The sequence below is a fragment of the Heloderma suspectum genome, chromosome 17 (assembly GCF_057233095.1).
Source record: "Heloderma suspectum isolate Gila_16-S chromosome 17, 16-S_ref, whole genome shotgun sequence".
NCBI classification, from domain to species: domain Eukaryota; kingdom Metazoa; phylum Chordata; class Lepidosauria; order Squamata; family Helodermatidae; genus Heloderma; species Heloderma suspectum.
The window spans coordinates 15,973,482-15,994,329 of NC_139474.1; the positions used below are offsets into that span (position 1 = coordinate 15,973,482).

At 48.4% G+C, this 20,848-nt stretch overlaps 1 protein-coding gene across 1 annotated transcript; it reads left to right on the top strand.

Annotated features, from left to right (window-relative positions):
- The first annotated feature begins 19,254 nt into the window (after nt 1-19,254).
- On the top strand, nt 19,255-20,046 carry LOC146334600 (uncharacterized). Its single transcript, XM_084824190.1, has one exon. The coding sequence runs from the start codon at nt 19,266-19,268 to the stop codon at nt 19,764-19,766; it is 501 nt and encodes a 166-aa protein (XP_084680316.1). The 5' UTR covers nt 19,255-19,265; the 3' UTR covers nt 19,767-20,046.
- Nucleotides 20,047-20,848: the final 802 nt, after the last annotated feature.

A 20,848-nucleotide genomic window follows, 5' to 3' on the forward strand; every position in this document is an offset into this window, starting at 1 on the left:
AATAGTGGCGCCCATGGGCGCCACCATTTGCGTTCCTTATTTTGGCACGTCTAGTCTACATAAACATTTACATAGACTATGGCGAAAATAAGGGGAATGCAAATAGCATAGATGCTACGCTATTTGCATTCCCCTTATTTTCGCCGTAGTCTACGTAAATGTTTACGTAGACTAGACGTGCCAAAATAAGGAATGCAAATGGCGGCGCCCATGGGTGCCGCCATTTGCGTACGCACGGTTATTTGTTTTTGTTTTTTACTCAGCCGTGATAGGCTACGTAAACATTTACGTAGCCTATCACGGTATTTTAAAAAAAAATCTAGCCGTGATAGGCTATGTAAATCTTTACGTAGCCTATCACGTGTTTTTTTTACTGGAAATGGCGGCGGCGGCGGCAGCCGGTCGGAAGACCGGCCGCCACCGCACCACCGCCACACCGCCGCCAGAGCTGCCGCCACCAGAAGGATTCACCCAAGGTAAGTCTTCTCCTGGGGGGGTGGGGGGGCAGACCGTTTCACCACCAATTTTGGGGGGGCGAATGCACTGGCATTTGGCATACCCGAGATTCGTGGCGAAATTCTGACATCCCTAGTCACTCCACAGCGGATTCCAGAGGTCGAATTCTTAGAAATCTGAGCTCATTTTAGTCCATCTTGAATGTCTCCAGCATCACTAGCCATAGCAGGACACCTCTTCTTATTTTTTCCTTGATCAGAGAACTGCCTCACGAAATTCAGAAAAATACAGAAGGAGAAGAATAAAGAGATTCCAGTTTGTATATTCATTTGGAAAATAGGAATTAAGTTGATTTTTCAAGTGGCCACAGCATCAACTCTGTTGACAGTTGGCCCCCATTTGGCATCCTCCAAAATGAAGCTGTCAGGGAGGCAGTGTTGTCGTGTCAAGCTCCCAGGAAAAGGTGGAGCTGGTAATGTGCCAAAATCTGTCCTCTAATTCCCTGAAAATTCTCTTTCCCCATGAAAGAGGCTTCATTCGTGCCTCATTATCAGGGCATTTTACTAACATGGATGGTGTTTTTGAGCTTGCCTAATGGCTGTGAGGTGGGCAGCCGTGCATGCACTGTCTGTGCCTTTTCTTTCTTTCTTTCTTTCTTTCTTTCTTTCTTTCTTTCTTTCTTTCATTATACATATCTCAATTGTTCCGCAGGGTCCCAGGCTGCCTGCACCTCCTATAGGGCTCTTCCTGAAAGAGCCATATAGGACGAATTACCTCATGGTTTCTTCCCTAGGCTTTAACTGAAGTGTGGGAAGCCAAGAAGGCTACAGGGTGATTGCACAATGAAAGACAGGCCACTCCTTGGCCTCTTCATAAGTAAGGCAAGCACAGGATCCAGAACCTCAGCAATGAGAATTTTCCAAAATTTTCTTCTTTGAATTTATTTTCAAAAGCCATTTATTTTCAATCCAACTGAATGACAATTACCAAAAAAAGATGTGGTATATATACACACTGCAATGAAGATGGACTTGAGCACGCTCCGGGAGAGAGCACAGGACAGGAAGGCCTGGTGTGCTGTGGTCCATGGGGTCATGAAGAGTCGGACACGACTGAACGACTGAACAGCAACAACTATATATACACACAGTATGACCTAATCCTTTAGAGAAGTAGTGGGATTTCTCTTGCCAGAAGAAGAGGCTGGACAGCCATCATCTGGGGATGCTTTAGTTCTGCATTTCCTGCATCGAGATGGGGTGGGGGTAGATTAGATGGCCAACAAAAAGACCTCTAAAACTCTATGGTTCTCTGATATAAGGACATTCACTGCTCTAGATTTGTGCTCTTCCATTCAGACTTTGCATCAGGTGGGATTGGGTCACTAAACTATCCCCACCATGACCACCACTATACAGTCTCAGCAGAAAGATCCGACTTCCGAGGAGTCTTCCTGCTGTGCCTCTGTGTGGATTTCAACTCTGGGCTTGATAGCTTCCAATGATACCACGTTTCTGAATCAGGTGGGACTGGTTGAGTCAATGCAGGGGTTCAGCAGCAACATCCCAAAGGGAGTGGCAGTTGCATCTCTGCATGATTTTTCCTCCTTTTTGTGGACTTCTTCCTGGGCCAGACTATTCTGCCCCCATCAGTGCAACAGGTGTGATGGGATCATGTGGAGACTCAGTAGAATTACTCACCCTCACAAGAGGCTGCAATTAATTCTCTGAATGAATTGTTGTTCTGGACAACCAGAGTGTCTAAAGACAAGCAGAAGGCAAGGCCAGAGCTCACACAGAAGCCGAGGGCAATGGCATCAGGTCCTCTGATGGCACACATGTCTTACTCTTTCACATGCTAGAAATCAAACTTCTGGGGTGTGTGGCATACACTCCCCTCCAATTTTAATTTAGGGGGGAAACAAGAGGCAGTGAAGACACTCAACATATACAGCTGTGAGTTGGCCCCTGTGGCTCTCAAAGCAAAGATGGGGAGTGGAGAGGGGAAGAGAGTCTGACCATTCAGCGGGATTTTCTTGGGCACGGTTCTTCTGACCTAAGCCCTAGAATACTCAGCGATGGTTCCGTATCATCTTCAATCCTTGGTTGTTTCTCTTGTCATGGGGATATTCTTCTCACATTTAATAGGTCTAGAAACACATGCTACCACGTCGGCCCAGGAGAGACTTCCTTCCAAGAAATGTACTGTTCCTCAAGCCCGAGGCCCCATAAGAAAAGTTCCTGGGGCCAAAGCTCCAATAGCCAAAGCCCCCATAAACTAATCTCCCCATAGAAGCTTCCTCCCAGCCCAGAACCAGCAATGCCACATGGGGTATTGCCTCCAACGGCAACGGGCTGGCAGCTAGCAGAAAGGATGGGTCCTCCTGAGATGGTCACAATGGAGGGAGGTGGCTGGACCATGACCTCTGCTCATGGGATCTGGTTGATGCATGATGGGATGACTCCAAACAGTACATTGAGACAACCTGAAGGCATACTGTGGCCTAACAGAACACCTGAGTCATAGCCATGGCCAAGGTCACCCAAGCCACCATAGCCAAGACCTGCTGATCCAAAACCAACAACTGGGCTGGAGGCACAGCTAGAGATGTACGGACTGTGTAAAATCCACTCTGACTGTGTTTCATGGATTATGAGGAACCTTTTGTTCTGCGTCTGCTCATGGACAGATGCGAATATTATTATTTATTCGACAGGGGGGAAAAATACACAAATAATGACATAAGAGTTTTCACAAGAATTTACAAAATGTACCTTAGTATGTAACACTGAGCACATTATCCCCCATTCCATTCAACTTCTCCTCAGCAGAAACTTGCATATTTTCCTAAGAAGAAACATGCATAAGTTTGGGGAAGTAAAAAAAAAACCCAAATCACCCAAAAGTCAATGGACTCCGCATGGCCTGAGCGGGGCGCTCTGGACAGGATTCCACAGAATGGGTTCTGAGAAATCCGAGCTCATTTCAGTCCACTCCATCTCGATTTTCTCCAGCATCCCTAAGCACAAGTTGGGATGGCACAGGCTGGTCCACAGTAAGACATGGTTGAGTAACAGAAGTGAATTGGAAAATGGAGAAGCAGAAGTGGGTGTGAATATCATATTTTGTTTTAACTCCCGGCTTCATGATAACCCTTGGCAAGAGACAAAGTGCAGGATGTGTCCCCTGGTGGCATCTTGAAAGTCTCCCAAGTATTTCCTGGGGAGCCGCTGCCAGTCAGTGTCGATGATGCTGGGCTATATGAACTAGGCATGGACGAGCCTGTCTCTGTCTGGGGCGGGGGGAGATTGTCGAACTGCCCCCCGCAGCTCATGCAGACCGAGCCAGCGAGCTTCCTAAATTTAATTTAGACTAAGCTGGGGTGCCACCATTGCCCTTCTTCCTCGTGCCGGCTGTCAAGGGCTGGTGTGGGGAAAAAGGTCCTGGGTGGCCAGCCCCCTGACTCTCACCCTGGCCTCCAGCAAGTGGGACGGAGGTTGAAGAGGCTAGGTGCCTCCTTCTTTGTCCCCACCTGCTACAGTGGCGATGGCAAGGGACAAGCTGGTCGTTTTCCATAAGGCCAGGAAAACTTATGGAAAACGAGCAGCCCATCCTGTGTCATTGCCGCTGTAGCAAGGATGGGGGAAGGAGTTGAGGAGGCATTGCCTTCTTCCCCTCTCCTTGCTGATGGAGATGGCACCTGATCTCTTGTTGGCTCAGCACGCCACGTGTCGGGCAAGAGCTCATGTCCACAAACTGGGGTCTGGGGGTTGGGGGGGACCAGCAACTCCTAGCCAGGTTTCGAAGCCCAACTGGATGCTCATGCCACCCCAAATATGAGCCAAAGACCTGATTCAGTACAAGGCAGCTTCCTGCAGTCCTATGTTCTCCTCATCCTCATATTTCATTTGGGTTTCCTGCTCCTCGGCTATGGCAGCTTGTCCAGCTCGATTTCTCAAGGGTAAGAAGGCAAAGTCATCCTCTCCAGTTTCATTTCTTCAGGTTTGAAGCAGTAGTTTTGGTTTTGAAGGAGGAGGGTAGATCAAGAGAGAGAGAGAGCCAGTAAGAGCAGAGACAGCCAGATTTGGAGAAACAGAGCCTGAGCCTGTAGTGAGAGCAGAGTCTGAAGAGTGAGCAGGAAGGAGCAGCCTAGAAAAGTCTAAGGACAGCTAGGGTGAAGGAACCTGCCTTTCACAACTTTTATTTTCTTGTAAGCCCTTTTGGATCACTCAGCTCTACTGCGTGAATACCGTTAGTTGTACTTTGATTCTTTGCATCTACTAAGTAGACTGTTGTGGTTAAATCCTGTGTCTAATGCGTCTGTCACCACACTGTGGGGTTTCTCCCATCCACTTGCTTGCATAGGAGTAAACCACCGCACACAATGAATGCACACTGGTTCCACACATACACGCTGGTGATGGAGATGGAAGAAAGGCACGGGCCAACCAAAGATGCCAAAAAGTTCTGCCAGGATGAAATTTACCCTGCGAAACCTTCTTCTCCAAAGAACAGAATATGTGATATAATGCACTGCCCCTAAGGTCAATATCTTCGATCTCAATTCTGTGATGAAACTGAAAGTAGATACTGTGGCTTTACACCTCGTGCAGAAAAGCCCTTCAGCTCACTTCTGGCTGGAGCCATGTCATCCTGGCAGTGATATGCAGAGCTCCAAAGGTTGCGTATCTCAAACAGCTATGAAAAGGTTGAGAAACTTTTTTAAATTCCCCTGGAATTAAAAGGGGAATCTTACAGTACCACCCGGTTGAAATCTTGGAAGAACAGCTGCTTTTGCACTGCATCAGAAGGGCCGCAATCTAAGGTCAGTGGCCGGAGTTTCATCTACTGAACACTGTTTGAAACTCCTAAGCAATTAGGAGACTACAGGTAGGGATGTCAGAGAATTCCGCCACGGATCTTAGTGAGGCTGAATGCCAGTGCATTCAGCCCCCCGAAATCCATGGTGGAACTAGGGATGGATGAAAGGGACTTACCTGGTCCTGCAGCTTGCTTCGCGGTGTGGGGGAGGGAGGCGCTTCGGTTCTCCCCTCGAAGTTCAGGCGAGGGGGGGAGGTGCCCAACCTCGCCTGGCTGAAATTCAGGCCGGGGGGAGGCGCCCCATCCCTCGCCACCGAAATTCAGGCTGGGTAGGAGCACCCCGTCTACCCGGCCATGAAAAAAAAAAGTAAAGTAAAAAAAAAAAAAACACCCATGATAGGCTACGTAACGATTTACGTAGCCTATCATGGCTGACTTTGGAAATCTAGCCGTGATAGGCTACGTAAATCATTACGTAGCCTATCACGGGTGTGTGTGTGTTTTGTTTTTACTTTTTTTTTTCGCGGCCGGGTAGACGGGGCGCTCCTACCCGGCCTGAATTTCGGCGGCGAGGGATGGGGCGCCTCCCCCCCCCAGCCTGAATTTTGGCTGGACGAGGTGGGGCGCCTCCCCCCCCTTGCCTGAACTTTGGGGGGAGAAGCGAAGCACCTCCCCCCCACCGCGAAGCAAGCTGCGGGACGAGGTAAGTCCCTTTCGTCCATCCCTAGCAAGAATGCAAATGGTGGCTGCAGAAGCCCGGGCCGGCTGGGAGACCAGCTGGAGCCGCCGCCGGAGCTGCCACATCCGCCCCAGATAAGTTCTGTGCCGGGGGGATTCGGGGGGGGGGCAGGAGGCCATTCTGCCATGTTCTTTAGAATTCGACCTCCCTGGAATCTGTGGTGGAATTTTAGATTTAGATTTTTGTATTTTTTATTTTAAAGGGGGAAAAAGTTAGTTTCAAAGAAGTTATGGAGAAGGGCCTCTGAAATCAGACATGTGACATCATGGTACATGTGATTCTCTCCAAGCTACCCCAGCATTTACTAAAGTCTTCAAACATTTTCTGCTGCTACAACCCTTCCCACTTCTACTTTTATGTGCCTCTTTCTCCTTGTCTGATAGGTTGTTCTTGTTGTTATGTTGTTCTTGTTGTTGTTATTATTATTTCTACAATCATGACATTAAACATAATTCTATGCAATATTACACACTGTAGTGAAAGGAGAGTTGAGGGCAATGGAGACAATAATGTCACGGGTTTAATAGCCATAAACGATTCTGATCTTGGACTGTATGCAGGACTGTATAAGTCACTTTGGGTTCCTCGCAAGTGGAAAAACTGTGGGAGATAAAAGTAGTAATAAATAATTTAATGAAGAGTCAATGGCTCATGAGTCTGAGAGGGAATTGTTGCCAGGCATGCAGGAACAGAGTGTAGGAGAGCATTCAAGCAGTAGGTGTGAGGTGGTGGGGAAAAGGATCTTGCTGGGTGAAGGATGAAGTGTCACACACCTCAGTTGGTGGGGATCAGGGCAAGATAATAGATGTGTAACATAACATCCAGTCCTACTTCACCAGAAAGAGGGGATGACTGCAACAACAATCCTCTACTCAACTATGGCCCATGTAATCAGTGATGTGCGAACTCACCCAAGTCCAGGTTCTGCTGATGCCCGCCAGGCCCCTGCCCCCACTTGCTGTTCCCCAGATGGCTCTGGAGCCCCTCCCATGCTTGGGGAGCAGCCCACACTCACCCCAGAGGCCACGTTGAGCTCTGCGGTTGCCACTTCTTGGAAAAATATAATGGCTAGAGGACAAAAAGTGCAAGTTCCGTATGCGTGAAAATGCGCATTTTTGCAAAGGCACTCACTTGTGTGTGGGCAAAAATGCACATTTTTCAAAAGCATGCCTTTCCGCCCATACTCAAAGCTGCGCATTCGCAGAATGGGCATATTCACATGTGTGGAAGTAATGCGCATTTTGGGGGCCACCGTTTTATTTCTCAAAAATGGCAACCACGATGCTTGATGAGGCCACCGGGGTAGATGCAGGCCATATACCCCACGTAGGCAGGGGTGAGCAGGGGCAGAGGCTTGGCGAATGGGGTGCAGGGTTGTGGGCAGAGGCAGTTCTGCTGGATTCCCGGAATGAATCAGATGACCGTGCCATCCCTTCGTGTAATTCTGAGGTGCCATTGCGCAAGGGGGAAGTCCTTCTTGTGTCTCCTTTCATACTGTATTGTACACATAGAAATCACAAATCTATTAGCTAGAAGAAGAAATAACAGCAAAATCTGTTAAAGCACAGCAGAGGCATCTTGCTGTTTTAACTTAAATCTCATGCATCATAGAGAGGCTGACTTGAAAAGACAAGCAAAAGTTGACATTTAAAAAAGGAGATTCAAATGAGGGATGCACGAAAGTCACTTACCTGGTCTCGCAGCTTGCTTCCCGGTGGGGGGAAGGAGCTTTGCTGCTCCCCCCGAAGTTCAGGCCGGGGGGGGAGGCTTCCCTCCTCGCCTGGCCAAAATTCAGGCCGGGGAGAAGCGCCTCGTCTCCCTGGCCGCGAACTTCAAAAGAAAACAAAAACAAGAACGCCCCTGTGATAGGCTACGTAACGATTAACGTATCCTACCACGGCTAGATCTGCAAAGTCAGCCGTGATAGGCTACGTTAATCGTCACATAGCCTATCACAGGTGACTTTGAAAAAAAAAAAGCGCGTACGCAAATGGGGGCCCCCATAGGGAGCTGCCATTCGCGTTCCTTATTTGGTCCCTGTAGTCTACGTAAAGATTTACGTAGACTACGGCGAAAATAAGGGCAAAGCTATTTGTGTTGTCCTTATTTTCGCCGTAGTCTACGTAATCTTTACGTAGACTACAGGGACCAAATAAGGAACGCGAATGGCGGCTCCCTATGGGGGCCGCCATTAGCCGTACGCGCTTTTTTTTTTTTTAAGTCACCCGTGATAGGCTACGTGATGATTAACGTAGCCTATCACGGCTGACTTTGCAAATCTAGCCATGATAGGCTACGTTAATCATTATGTAGCCTATCACAGGGGCGTTTTTGTTTTTGTTTACTTTTCTTGTAATGGCGCCGGTGGCAGCCGGTCGAAAGACCGGCTGCCACCCCCGCCCCTGGCAAAGACCTGCCGAACCGCCGCTGGGACCCGCCACCGGGAGGGACATTCGTGAAAAGTAAGTCCCATCCCGGGGAGGGGGCGCGGGACGGAGGGGGCAGAGAATTTCTCCCCGAACAACCTTTGGAGGACCGAATGCATTGGCACTCAGCCCCCCGAAGTTTCGGGGAGAAATTCTCCCCCATCCCTAAATACCTTGGGGAGAAATTCAATTATTTAAAAACAGTATTAATAAAATCTGCTGTTTGAGCCATGTGACCAATGATGACGTTGCACAATTTCACAAATTGGGCTAATGTACAGCGAATCCCCCTGTGCACTAGCCTGTTAGTTTCGTCTTTCAGGCACAAACCCAGACTGGGAGAAGAGAGCACCAGGACCAGCAAAAATTTGTCACACAGACATGGCTCTGATTGCCTTGTGCACAGACAGGGGGAAGACATGTGGGCAAAGAGCCATGGCAGTAAGAGTGCATAGGTTAGACTAATTCACCCACTAGCCATAGACATTTTCAGGGGAAAATGTGGAGCACACCCTTCCACTCTCCAATGTGAATTCAGAGAAAAGGCTGCTTCACCTCCCAGACATCTGGGGGAATCTTGCTGCAAGGAATTGAGATCATAGGTTCAAAAACAAAGAGACATTGCTTATAATCATGCAGCAGAAGCTTTATTGGAAACGCCAAACAAATGGCAATCGCAGAGGTAACAGAGGCAGTGAACGCACCCAATACAGACAGATCTAGCTTTCTCCTGCATATTTAAAAGCAAAGCAGAGGAAGTGGTGAGGGGGAGAGAGCTCCACAGTCATTCAGGGGTTGTTCCGGCCCAGCTCTTCTGAACCAAGGCCTAGAATGGTCAGCAATGCACCTCCTTCTTCTCTCTCGTTCCTTTCGCATCTCTTCTCATGAGGATAATATTTGCTTGTTTCATAGCCTAGAAACACATGCTACCACAGCGGCCGAATTTTCTTCCAAGAAGTCCAGGCCTCCTCCAGCTCAGGCCCCCATACAGGCCTACTCCCAGCCCAAGGCCTCCACCTACACCAGAACCAGCAGCGGCACAAGGGGTGTATCCTCCGATGGCAACAGGCTCACAGCTAGCAGACAGGATGGCCCCTGGGATGGTCACAACACAGGGGGATGGCTGGATCATGACCTCTGCGGGAGGGACCTGGTTGACAGGCTGAGGGAGGACCCCGGACAGGGTTCCCAGCTCTCTTGAAGTCGTGCTTCCTCTATGCAGGGCACCAAACCCAAATCCTGGAAAGCCATAGCCCGATGTACCATAGCCATAGCCAAGACCGCCGTACGGGAGACCTCCGAAGCTGAGACCTCCATAGCAAAGATCTCCATAGCTGAGACCCACAGACCCAAGACTAGGGATGTCCGAGAATTTCTCCCTGAAACTTTGGGGGGCTGAGTGCCAATGCATTCGGCCCCCCAAAATCGGCGGTGAAATTCTCCGCCACCTCCCTGCCACCCCCCGGGATGGGACTTACCTTTGGCGAATGTCCCTCCCGGCGGCGGGTCCCGGCGGCGGTTCGTCGGCCTTTCATCAGCTGCTGCCGCCGCCATTTCCAGTAAAAAAAACCACAAACAAACCTGATAGGCTACATAATTTTTATCTAGCCTATCACAGCTAGATTTTTAAAAAATACCATGATAGGCTATGTAAATGTTTACGTAGCCTATCACGGCTGATTTAAAAGAAGAAGAAGAAAATCGCACTTATGCAAATCGCAGCGCCCATGGGCGCCGCCATTTGCATTCCTTATTTTGACATGTCTTAGTCTACGTAAACATTTACGTAGACTAAGACAGCGAAAATAAGGGGAACACAAATAGCGTAGACGCTACGCTATTTGCGTTCCCCTTATTTTCACCGTAGTCTACGTAAATGTTTACATAGACTAAGACATGTCAAAATAAGGAACACAAATTGCGGCGCCCATGGGCACTGCCATTTGCGTACGCGTGTTGTTGTTTTTCTTTTAAATCAGCCATGATAGGCTACGTAAACATTTACGTAGCCTATCACGGCTGACTGCAGGGACGCAAACGGCGGTGGCTACAGCTGCCGCCACTTGAGCACCCAGCCGGCCAGGATTCGGGGGGGGGGAGGGATGGGGAGCCTCCCTCCCCGGCCAGAATTTTGGGGGGGAGGGACAGAGTGCCTCCCCCCCAGCCAGAATTTCAGGGGGAGGGACGGAGTGCCTCTCCCCCACCGCGAATCAATTTTGTAAGAAAGCAAGTGACTTTCGTACATCTCTACCCAAGACCAATGACTGGGCTCGATACACAGGACGGGACAGCACAGACTGGAGCACAGAAAGTCATTGTCTGAGGGATGGCGGGATTCTGGAATGGTATTTGAGAAACAGGAATGAATGAGAGCCACATATAGTATAACATGGATTCTCTCTTCCTAGCTCAGCCATCTCACTATAATCGATACACTGTTAAATGACACTGTCTGTTGTTGTTTTCAGAATATCACAGATAGGGATGTTGGGGAAATCCACAATGGATGAGTTCAGATTTCGACAAATCCAACTGGCAGATTCCTCAGCGGAATGGTGTCACCCCTGTACGGCAGATTCTGCCAACTTGCATATAGGGATGTAAGAGAATTCCGCCATGGATCTCAGTGAGACCGAATGCCAGGGAATTCGGCCCCCCGAAATCCATGGTGGAACAAAGCTCCCTGCCCCCCCACCCCATGAAAGGCATGCAAAACGGAGCACTTACCTGCTGCCGTTGCGCTGAACTTGCAAATGGTGGCCACGTCATTATACTGGATGGAGCGCCTCCCCCCTACTGCGAATGTCACCCTTCGAAAAGGTTAGTGTCTTTCGTGCATCCCTACTTGCACACTCATTTTCTAACTTTCCCAAATTTGTGTAAATGTCGTTGTTGAGAGATAGATAAAAAGTAATGCAAAATCTGTCCAAAAGTGTGCATTTCCCCATAGACTAAAGCATGAGACTGGACATTTGAGGGGATTTTGCATGTACAGGGGAAATCTGCACATTTTCGCATAGGCGATTTTGCGCAAATGTACATTTGTAGACATTCAGGAACTCTAAAAAGGAAGAGAAAAATCCTAACGCAGTGGTCTCAGCTTCAGAAGGTTGCTATAACCATGCCATACTATTCTCATCTCTAGTCACCAATACAGACAGATGTTTGGGAAGAAAGACAGCGAAGAATAGAAGAGCTCTGCTAGATCAGACCAAGGGTCCATGAAGTGCGCCATCCCATTTCAGCAAGTGGCCAGCATTAGAACATCACAAGACCCAATGCAGATCAGACTGGAGCCTTGTCTCATCCAGCATTATGTTCAAACTGTGGCCAAACAACAAGTGCCTGTGGGAAACCCGTAAGCAGGACATGAATGCCAGACGGAGCACTCTCCAGCTCAGCGTCCACAGCAACAGGCATGCTGCCCCTGATCCTGGTAGCTATGCTGTGTCCTCCTTTTGAGAGACCTGAATTTCTGACTATTCCATTTCCCTGGATGAGCCCAGTGCATTCTAGTATTATGAGCAAGGGAGGGACCAGCCAATGGTCTCCCAGAAGCCCACAAGCAGGGTGGGGAGTGATTCAGAGTAGGGATGGGAGAGAACTTCATTTCACTTTGGCATTGGCAAGAATTGACCAAAGGTCAGGAAGTTCTCCATATTCAAGAGAAAGAAAAAAAAAAAGAACTCAAGGTTGTGTTTTGCTTTTTAATGAATATTTAATATTTAAATATTTACATAGGCTAAAATGAGGGGGAAGGAATGCAAGTGACGCCCACAATGCTATTTGTGTTCCCCTTTTTTTTGCCATAATAGCCTGTGTAAATATTTACGTAGTCTTTACAATTACTCCACGCAGGGGCATCCGCGGTATGGGGGAGGCGCTCCATCCATCCCCCCGGAATCCTCCCTGGCTGGCTCCGCTCCATGGCGGCTCCACAGAGCCACCGTCTGGGGCCGTCCGTAGCCGGATTTCAGGCCGCCATTTGCGTCCTTGCTAGTAGCCGTGATAGGCTACGTAAGCATTTACGTAGCCTATCAGGGCAAAGAGCAGGGACACAAATGGCGGCCGCTATGCCATTTGCGCCCCCGGTCTTTGCCGTGATAGGCTACATAAATACTTACATAGCCTGTCACGGCTGCAAGGTCGCAAATGGCGGCTGCAGCAGCCTGGCTGTGGCCGGCCGGGAGACTAGCCACTGCCACTGCTGGAGCCAGAGCTGCAGCCGCATCCTCCCCAGGTATGTTCCGTCCCAGGGGGATTCCGCGGGGTGGCGTGGGTGGGAGGCCGTTCTGCCACGGATTCTGGGGGGGGGGCAGATTCTGAAGAATCACTGGAATCCATGGTGGAATTCTCTGCCATCCCTACTTTCCTATCTTGCAAGGAAGGTAGGATCATGTGACCCATCATCACAGTAACAAATATAACTCCTGTAACTCTTAAATTAGAAGTAAATTCATTTTAGAAAGAAGGGAGAGAGAGAGAGAGAGAGAGAGGGCAGGGGGAAAGAGGGGGAAGAATTGTTAAGCAAGACCTCTGCAGACATACACGTGTATCTTGTATTAGACCAGGGGGAAATATGTAAGCTATTAGAGTAAAGGGTATAGCTGAGTTTTTAAAGTTACATTTATGTTCAATGTTATGGGTATATAGTTATATATAAGGCTTCACATTTTTAATTCAATCTATTTTAAACAGAGCGGAGGATTTGATGTCAGCACCTCTCCTGTGGGGTCAAAGCACTTTAGGCTTCCTTGTTCTCTTGTTTGTTCATGCGTTGTGGTCTCGTCAACAATGTGGGGAAGCGGTGACGCCTTCTTTACCAGGAAATGCAAATGATCCCCAACCCATGGAAGTGGAAGAGATCAAAGCACATAAAATGATGCTCAACACAAATTGCTTGTGATTTTTCACTTTGTAGATGTTGCTGACTATGTCATCTAACTGTGGATTATCAGCTGATTATTTCTAAGTCTCCATTAGAGTACCTATGTTGTTGTTGGAAAAGCTCTTTGCGGTATATTCCCCTGAGGAGTTCATGATATATTACTTGGCAGGAGTCCCAAGCTCCGGAGGATGGGACACCGCCCAGGTTGCAACTCTCTTTTAGTGAACAGCAGACATGTTTCTAACGTATTTCAGCTTTCGGGGTTTGTTCCCCAAATCCGGGAACTTTTTAGAATTTTTTTTCTGCCTATAAAAAGCAATTTGCGCTAATTAGGACTGTAATTGGCTCAAGTTAGGCAACTCTGGGGTGCGATTTCTGCAAACGATGGCCAGAAGGTCCGCAAACTAAGCATAACATGGCCACAATTTCCATAATTTGTGCAAATGCAGCTGAAATTTGCAGAATTTGCACAAGGTGTGGCTGAAATTTCTGCCATTTGTGCAAATTCAAGTGTTAATTTGGGCAAACTGCTTTACACCAATTGTATTTTTTCTTCTTCTTTTTTTAAAAAAGGGAAATCCGTGAACTGGACCAGCTCAATGCAGCTGAAGTCTGGGAGGCTGAGCTGACTAAAATTCAACACACCCCACCCCACGGATGTGTTCCTTGACACCCCTAGGTGTTCAGCCCAGCGTCATTAAGGACCTGTGAGGAAAGTTATCATCAAGGCCAGCCCTACCATCAAGCAGAGGGAAGAAGCTGTTGTCTCTGGTACAGCAGCCTTTCTCCTGCCAGTTCCGGTAAGTGGCCACTGTACCCACTAAGATAGGCTGCTGCCCTTGGGTATGGAGGGGGACCGTGGAGGCTGGTGGCTCTGATTTCGGTGGGGCTGTGAATCCATTCTGGGTTTCTGTCAGAACCAGCCAGAACTCTAAAGATGCTGTCCAAAGTAGTGTTGTGCCAAACATTTCTCCAACATTTTTTTTTCAACCATTCCCATTCACTTTTCAAAAGCAATTCACCGGTGAAGAACTTGTGGAGAAATTCTCGTCGCTGGGCTTGGGTTTCTTGGGCGCACCTCGCTCAGGAGGTGGCTGAGGAATGAGCACAGGTCCCCTGTCTTTTGTTGTGCAATCACCTCTCTGGCAGCCTGCAGCCCCCTCAGCTTCCCACACTTCAAGGAAAGCCCAGTGCAATGCACCATGCAGTAATGCCGCCAATAAGGCTTTTTTCAGATCAAGATGTGCAGGCAACCTGGGAGGCTCGCTGTGATTAGGTGAGCTCAAAAACACCTCAAAAACAAATTATAAAATAATATCCTGAATGAGGCAGAACAATGGAAGCCTCTTTCTTAGGGCGGGGGGAGAAGGAGTCCATATTTGCCCTTATCTGTGGTGTCATGGAAACAGCTGTATGATAGGATATCACAAGTTTGACATTCTCCCTGAATACAGATGGCTAAACAAGCCATGTTTGCATTTGCACATATTCCTGAACATCAGCTTGATGTTCTTGTCTCATTTACTTAGGGATGTACGAAAGTCTTACCTGGCTCTGTGCGGGGCAATCTGCGGTGGGGGGGAGGCGCACTATCCCTCCCCGGAATCCTCCCCGGCTGGCTCCACTCTGCGGCAACTCCGCGGAGCTGCTGGCCAGGGCCGCCTGCAGCCGGACATCCAGCTGCTGGGCTGCACAGGGACACAAATGGCGGCTGCCATAGCTGCCACCATTTGCGTCTGTGTCTTTAGCCGTGATAGGCTACGTATATATTTACATAGCCTATCACGGCTAAAGACACGGATGTAGGGATGGCGGAGAATTTCTCCCCGAAACTTCGGGGGGCCGAGCGCCAACATGTTCGGCCCCCCAAACATGTTTCGGGGAGAAATTCTCTGCCGCCCACCGCCCGCACCCCCCCCCCGGGACGGGACTTACCTTTGCCGAATGTCCCTCCCGGAGGCGGGTCCGGCCGGCGGTTCGTCGGGTCTTCATCAGGGGCGGGGGCGGCAGCCGATCTTTCGACCGGCTGCCGCCGCCGCCATTCCAATAAAAGAAAAAAAAAACCACCCCCGTGATAGGCTACGTGATGATTAACATAGCCTATCACGGCTAGATTTGCAAAGTCAGCTGTGATAGGCTACGTAAATTGTCACGTAGCCTATCACGGGTGACTTAAAAAAAAAAAAGCGCGTACGGATAATGGCGGCCCCCATAGGGAGCCGCCATTCCCATTCCTTATTTGGTCGCTGTAGTCTACGTAAAGATGTACGTAGACTACAGCGACGAAATAAGGAACGCGAATGGCGGCTCCCTATGGAGGCCGCCATTAGCGTACGTGCTTTTTTTTTTTTTTAAAGTCACCCGTGATAGGCTACGTGATGATTTACGTAGCCTATCACGGCTGACTTTGCAAATCTAGCCGTGATAAGCTACGTTAATCGTCACGTAGCCTATCACGGGGGCGTTTAAAAAAAAAAAAAAACTTTTGAGTTCGCGGCCGGGCGAGGCGAGGCGCCTCCTCCCCGACCTGAATTTTGGCGGGGCGAGGCGGGAAGCCTCCCCCCCAGCCTGAATTTCGGCCGGGCGAGGCGGGAAGCCTCCCCCCCGGCTTGAACTTCATGGGGGGAGCAGCGAAGCGCCTCCCCCCCACCGCAAACAAGCTTCAAGGACAGGTAAGTGACTTTCGTCCACCCCTACACGGAAGGTAACTTCATTCAGCCCCTGGGGTCATATGCGTCCTACACAAACCCCCCAAATAGTAATGAGATTTGCCAGCAGGAGGATGTAGAATTAAGTCCAACAGCTTGGCCTATTGAACAGTGGCCTGGACCCCGTCGGCACCCTCCACATTCAGGAGGTTCATCTTTGTCCAGCATTGGGAGGACCTTGAATCACCATGCACTTGTCTGCATGCAGCCATTAAAGATGAGGAGTTTCAGGAAAACAAACACAGAGAACACATAGACACACAGACACACAAACACAACAAGGTGGGAAAGGGATGGTAACTTCATTCAGCCCCTGGGGTCATATGCGTCCTCTCAGCCAGGAAGCTCACAGGGCCAGTCACTAACTCTGGGCCTTGTCTGCCCCACAAGGTTGTGGTCTGGATGCAATTGCTATGGAGAGGCTTATGTTAGGTTATGTGTGCTCCTTGGGGGAATGGCAGAATAGAAAAGTACTGACAGTAGCAATGTTCTAAATGTCATAACCCCGTAAGGATGCTGATGACCATTCTCAGCCCTCGTGGGCACCAAGGTCCTGATGATGGCCCAGGGGTTGAAGGAAAGTCAACAGAGAAATGCAGGCAAGTCACAAGAGGGTAGAACCCAGCTGAACATTGGAAGACAGCTGCTCATGGTGAAACCAGTGACCTAGAGCGGGTAGGGGCTCTCCCTTGCAGGAAATATTCATGCAGAGGTCCGGCAGCCATTTGCGGGGGATGCCCTGGCTCTCAATCCCCTTGCTCAACGTCAGGAGTTAACCGCAGGAGACACCATATTGTGTTTCAACATGTCTTCTTCACGATGGAACAGTGGAATAGCATGACTTCTCCAAAACACATGGGTGCTTCCTGACAAAGCATTTTGGAAGACAATGACAAATGTATTTCTCTTGATTTCATCATTCTTGGGATGAAGACTACAAACTATAGCTACATTAGATCGCATGGGTGATGGAAAGATGGAATAAAAAAGGGGAGAGTCACCCAAGGAAACAAAAAGAAGAAGCATGACATGCTCCCAAGGTTTTAATGAAATCTGTTTGAAGTTCTTTGATGATCTCTTATCTAAATTGTGGGTGTTTCCAATGCCCTTTTCTAATTGTTTCCTCTTCTTTATGCTGCATAAATGGGAATACTTTTGTGCTGAGGTCAATAAAAGGCAGAAGACACCTATTTCTGCTTAGCAAAGTCAGTTTGCACATGAAGAAAATTGTCTGCACCATATTAAAATCTTAGCTGGAAATAATAGGTGGTGTCTAAACTACTTGGGACGCTGACAGAACTGCATAAAAGCTCAACCATCCCTCTGCTATTCCAACAGCTTCATTTGACATCTCAGTCTTCACCCCATCTACTTTGAAGACCAGGTAAGTCCATTTTCTTGGGCATATCTTCATGCTTGTCTGAAATTCAAATCAGTGTAGGCCTAGAGTCCTCCAGCAAATGTCAATGGTCGTGTAATTCACCTGCAGAAACCAAGCAATATGATTCAGACTGACTCTCAGTTAGGGAAGGGTGAACATATCAGTTTCAATTTCTCCAGGGATTTTTTTAAAAAAATCTCCAATTCTTGCTCTCCTGAATATGAACAATTTAGGATTTTTTTAAATAACAGGTCCTATAAAACGTTTCTAAAAAAAAAAATTTTAATGACATCATCAGTTTCACTTTCCCCAGAATTTGGCTGTGCTGTTGTTGTTGTTTGTTTGTTAAATCTCCAGTTCTTCCTCTCCTGAATATGAAGCATTTAGCATGTTTTTTTACAAAGAGCTTTATAGAACTCTTCTAAAAACGAATGGTAATGACATGCTCATCCATCTGGATGACTTAAATTCAGTAGGTACAGCGGTTCCGAGCCTGGAGAAGTCCTTGCCGTACCTCGTTGTCATAAAGCTGTTAATGATGAGGAGCCAAAATGTGTTGGCAACAACAACACGGCACTAACATGCTTCAGTAGCAGAAATTAAAACCCAGGCTTTTAGAGCAAAGCACTCACAACACTGTTCCTGTGTGGATGCAATTGTAATTTCTGGATTCTCCTGTATTCATTTAAAAGCAAAACACAACCTTGAGTTCTTCTCTTCTCTTCTTTCTCCTGAACATGGAGAACTTCCTGACCTTTGCTCAATTATTGCCAATGCCAAAGTGAAATGAAGTTCTCTCCCATCCCTACTCTGAATCACAGTTCCCAGGGAGCTGGGAACTGCCTCTCTGCCCTGCTTGTGGGCTTCTGGGAGACCATTGGCTGGTCTCTCCCTCGCTCATAATACTAGAATGCACTGGGTTCATTCAGAGAAATGGAATGGTGGGAAATTCAGGTCTATCAAAGGGAGGATACAGCATAGCTACCAGGATCAGGTGCAGCATGCCTCTTGCTGTGGACGCTTGGCTGGAGAGTGCTCCGTCTGGCATTCATGTCCTGCTTACGGGTTTCCCACAGGCACTTGTTGTTTGGCCACAGTTTGAACATAATGCTGGATGAGACAAGGCTCCAGTCTGATCTGTATTGGGTCTTGTGATGTTCTAATGCTGGCCACTTGCTGAAATGGGATGGCACACTTCATGGACCCTTGGTCTGATCTAGCAGAGCTCTTCTATTCTTCGCTGTCTTTCTTCCCAAACATCTGTCTGTATTGGTGACTAGAGATGAGAATAGTATGGCATGGTTATAGCAACCTTCTGAAGCTGAGACCACTGCGTTAGGATTTTTTTCTCCCTTTTTTGAGTTCCTGAATGTCTGCAAATGTACATTTGCGCAAAATTGCCTATGCGAAAATGTGCAGATTTCCCCTGTACATGCAAAATCCCCTCAAATGTTCAGTCTCATGCTTTAGTCTATGGGGAAATGCACACCTTTGGCCAGATTTTGCATTACTTTTTGTCTGTCTTTCAACAATGACATTTATACAAATTTGGGAAAGTTAGAAAATGAGTGTGCAAGTTGGCAGAATCTGCCATACAGGGGAGACACCATTCCGCTGGGGAATCTGCCAGTTGGATTCATCGAAATCTGAACTCATCCATTGTGGATTTCCCCAACATCCCTATCTATGATATTCTGCAAACAACAACAGACAGTGTCATTTAACAGTGTATCGATTATAGTGAGATGGCTGAGCTAGGAAGAGAGAATCCATGTTATACTATATGTGGCTCTCATTCATTCCTGTTTCTCAAATACCGTTCCAGAATCCCGCCATCCCTCAGACAATGCCTTTCTGTGCTCCAGTCTGTGCCGTCCCATCCCGTGCATCCAGCCCAGTCGTTGGTCTTGGGTCTGCGGGTCTCGGCTATGGAGATCTTTGCTATGGAGGTCTCGGCTTCGGAAGTCTCCCGTACGGCGGTCTTGGCTATGGCTATGGTACATCGGGCTATGGCTTTCCAGGATTTGGGTTTGGTGCCCTGAGTGGAGGAAGCACGACTTCAGGAGAGCTGGGAACCCTGTCCGGGGTCCTCCCTCAGCCTGTCAACCAGATCCCTCCCTCAGAGGTCGTGATCCAGCCATCCTCCTGTGTTGTGACCATCCCAGGGGCCATCCTGTCTGCTAGCTGTGAGCCTGTTGCCATCGGAGGATACACCCCTTGTGCCGCTGCTGGTTCTAGTGTAGGTGGAGGCCTTGGGCTGGGAGGAGGCCTGTATGGGGGCCTGCGCTGGAGGAGGCCTGGACTTCTTGGAAGAAATTTCGGCCGCCGTGGTAGCGTGTGTTTCTAGGCTATGAAACAAGCAAATATTATCCTCATGAGAAGAGATGCGAAAGGAATGAGAGAGAAGAAGGAGGTGCATTGCTGACCATTCTAGGCCTTGGTCCAGAAGAGCTGGGCCGGAACAACCCCTGAATGACTGTGGAGCTCTCTCCCCCTCGCCACTTCCCCTGCTTTGCTGTTATATACACAGGAGCAAGCTAGATCTGTCTGTATTGGGTGCGTTCACTGCCTCTGTTACCGCTGTGATTGCCATTTGTTTGGCGTTTCCAATAAAGCTTCTGCTGCATGATTATAAGCAATGTCTCTTTGCTTTTGAACCTATGATCTCAATTCCTTGCAGCAAGATTCCCCCAAATGTCTGGGAGGTGAAGCAGCCTTTTCTCTGAATTCACATTGGAGAGTGGAAGGGTGCGCTCCACATTTTCCCCTGAAAATGTCTATGGCTAGTGGGTGCAATAGTATAACCGATGCACCCCCACTCCCATTGCTCAATGTCATCATGCATTCTCCCTGTCTTTGGATTGCCTGGAACACGAGTCACCAGCCATGCAGTAAGGCACACACATTTCACAAGGCAATACAGAGCCATGTCTGTGTGATGCATTTTTGCTGGTCCCGGTGCTCTCTTCTCCCCGTCTTGGTTTGAACCTGAAAGACCAAGCTAGCAGGTGAGTGCATGGATTAGCCCAATTTGTGACATTGTGCAACATCATCACTGATCACATGGCACAAACAGCCAGTTACTATTAACACTCTTTTTTAATCAATGAATTTCTCCCCAAGGTCTTTGAAACTCCTTTTTTTTTTTAAGTCAACTTTTTCTTTTCATGTCAGCGTCCGTATGATACATGAGATTTAAATTAAAACAGTGATAACTGTGGGGGTCTTAAACAGCTTTTGCTCATTTGCTGTTGTTTCTTCATCTAGCTCATAGATTTATGCCTTCTGGATGTATAATGCAGCATGAAAGGAGACACGAGAAGGACTTCCCCCATCCGCAATGGCACCTCAGAATTACATGTAGGGATGCCATGGGGCTGTCACCGCTACATGTAATTGAGTTACGGCCTCCTTCCCCTCTCCTTGCTG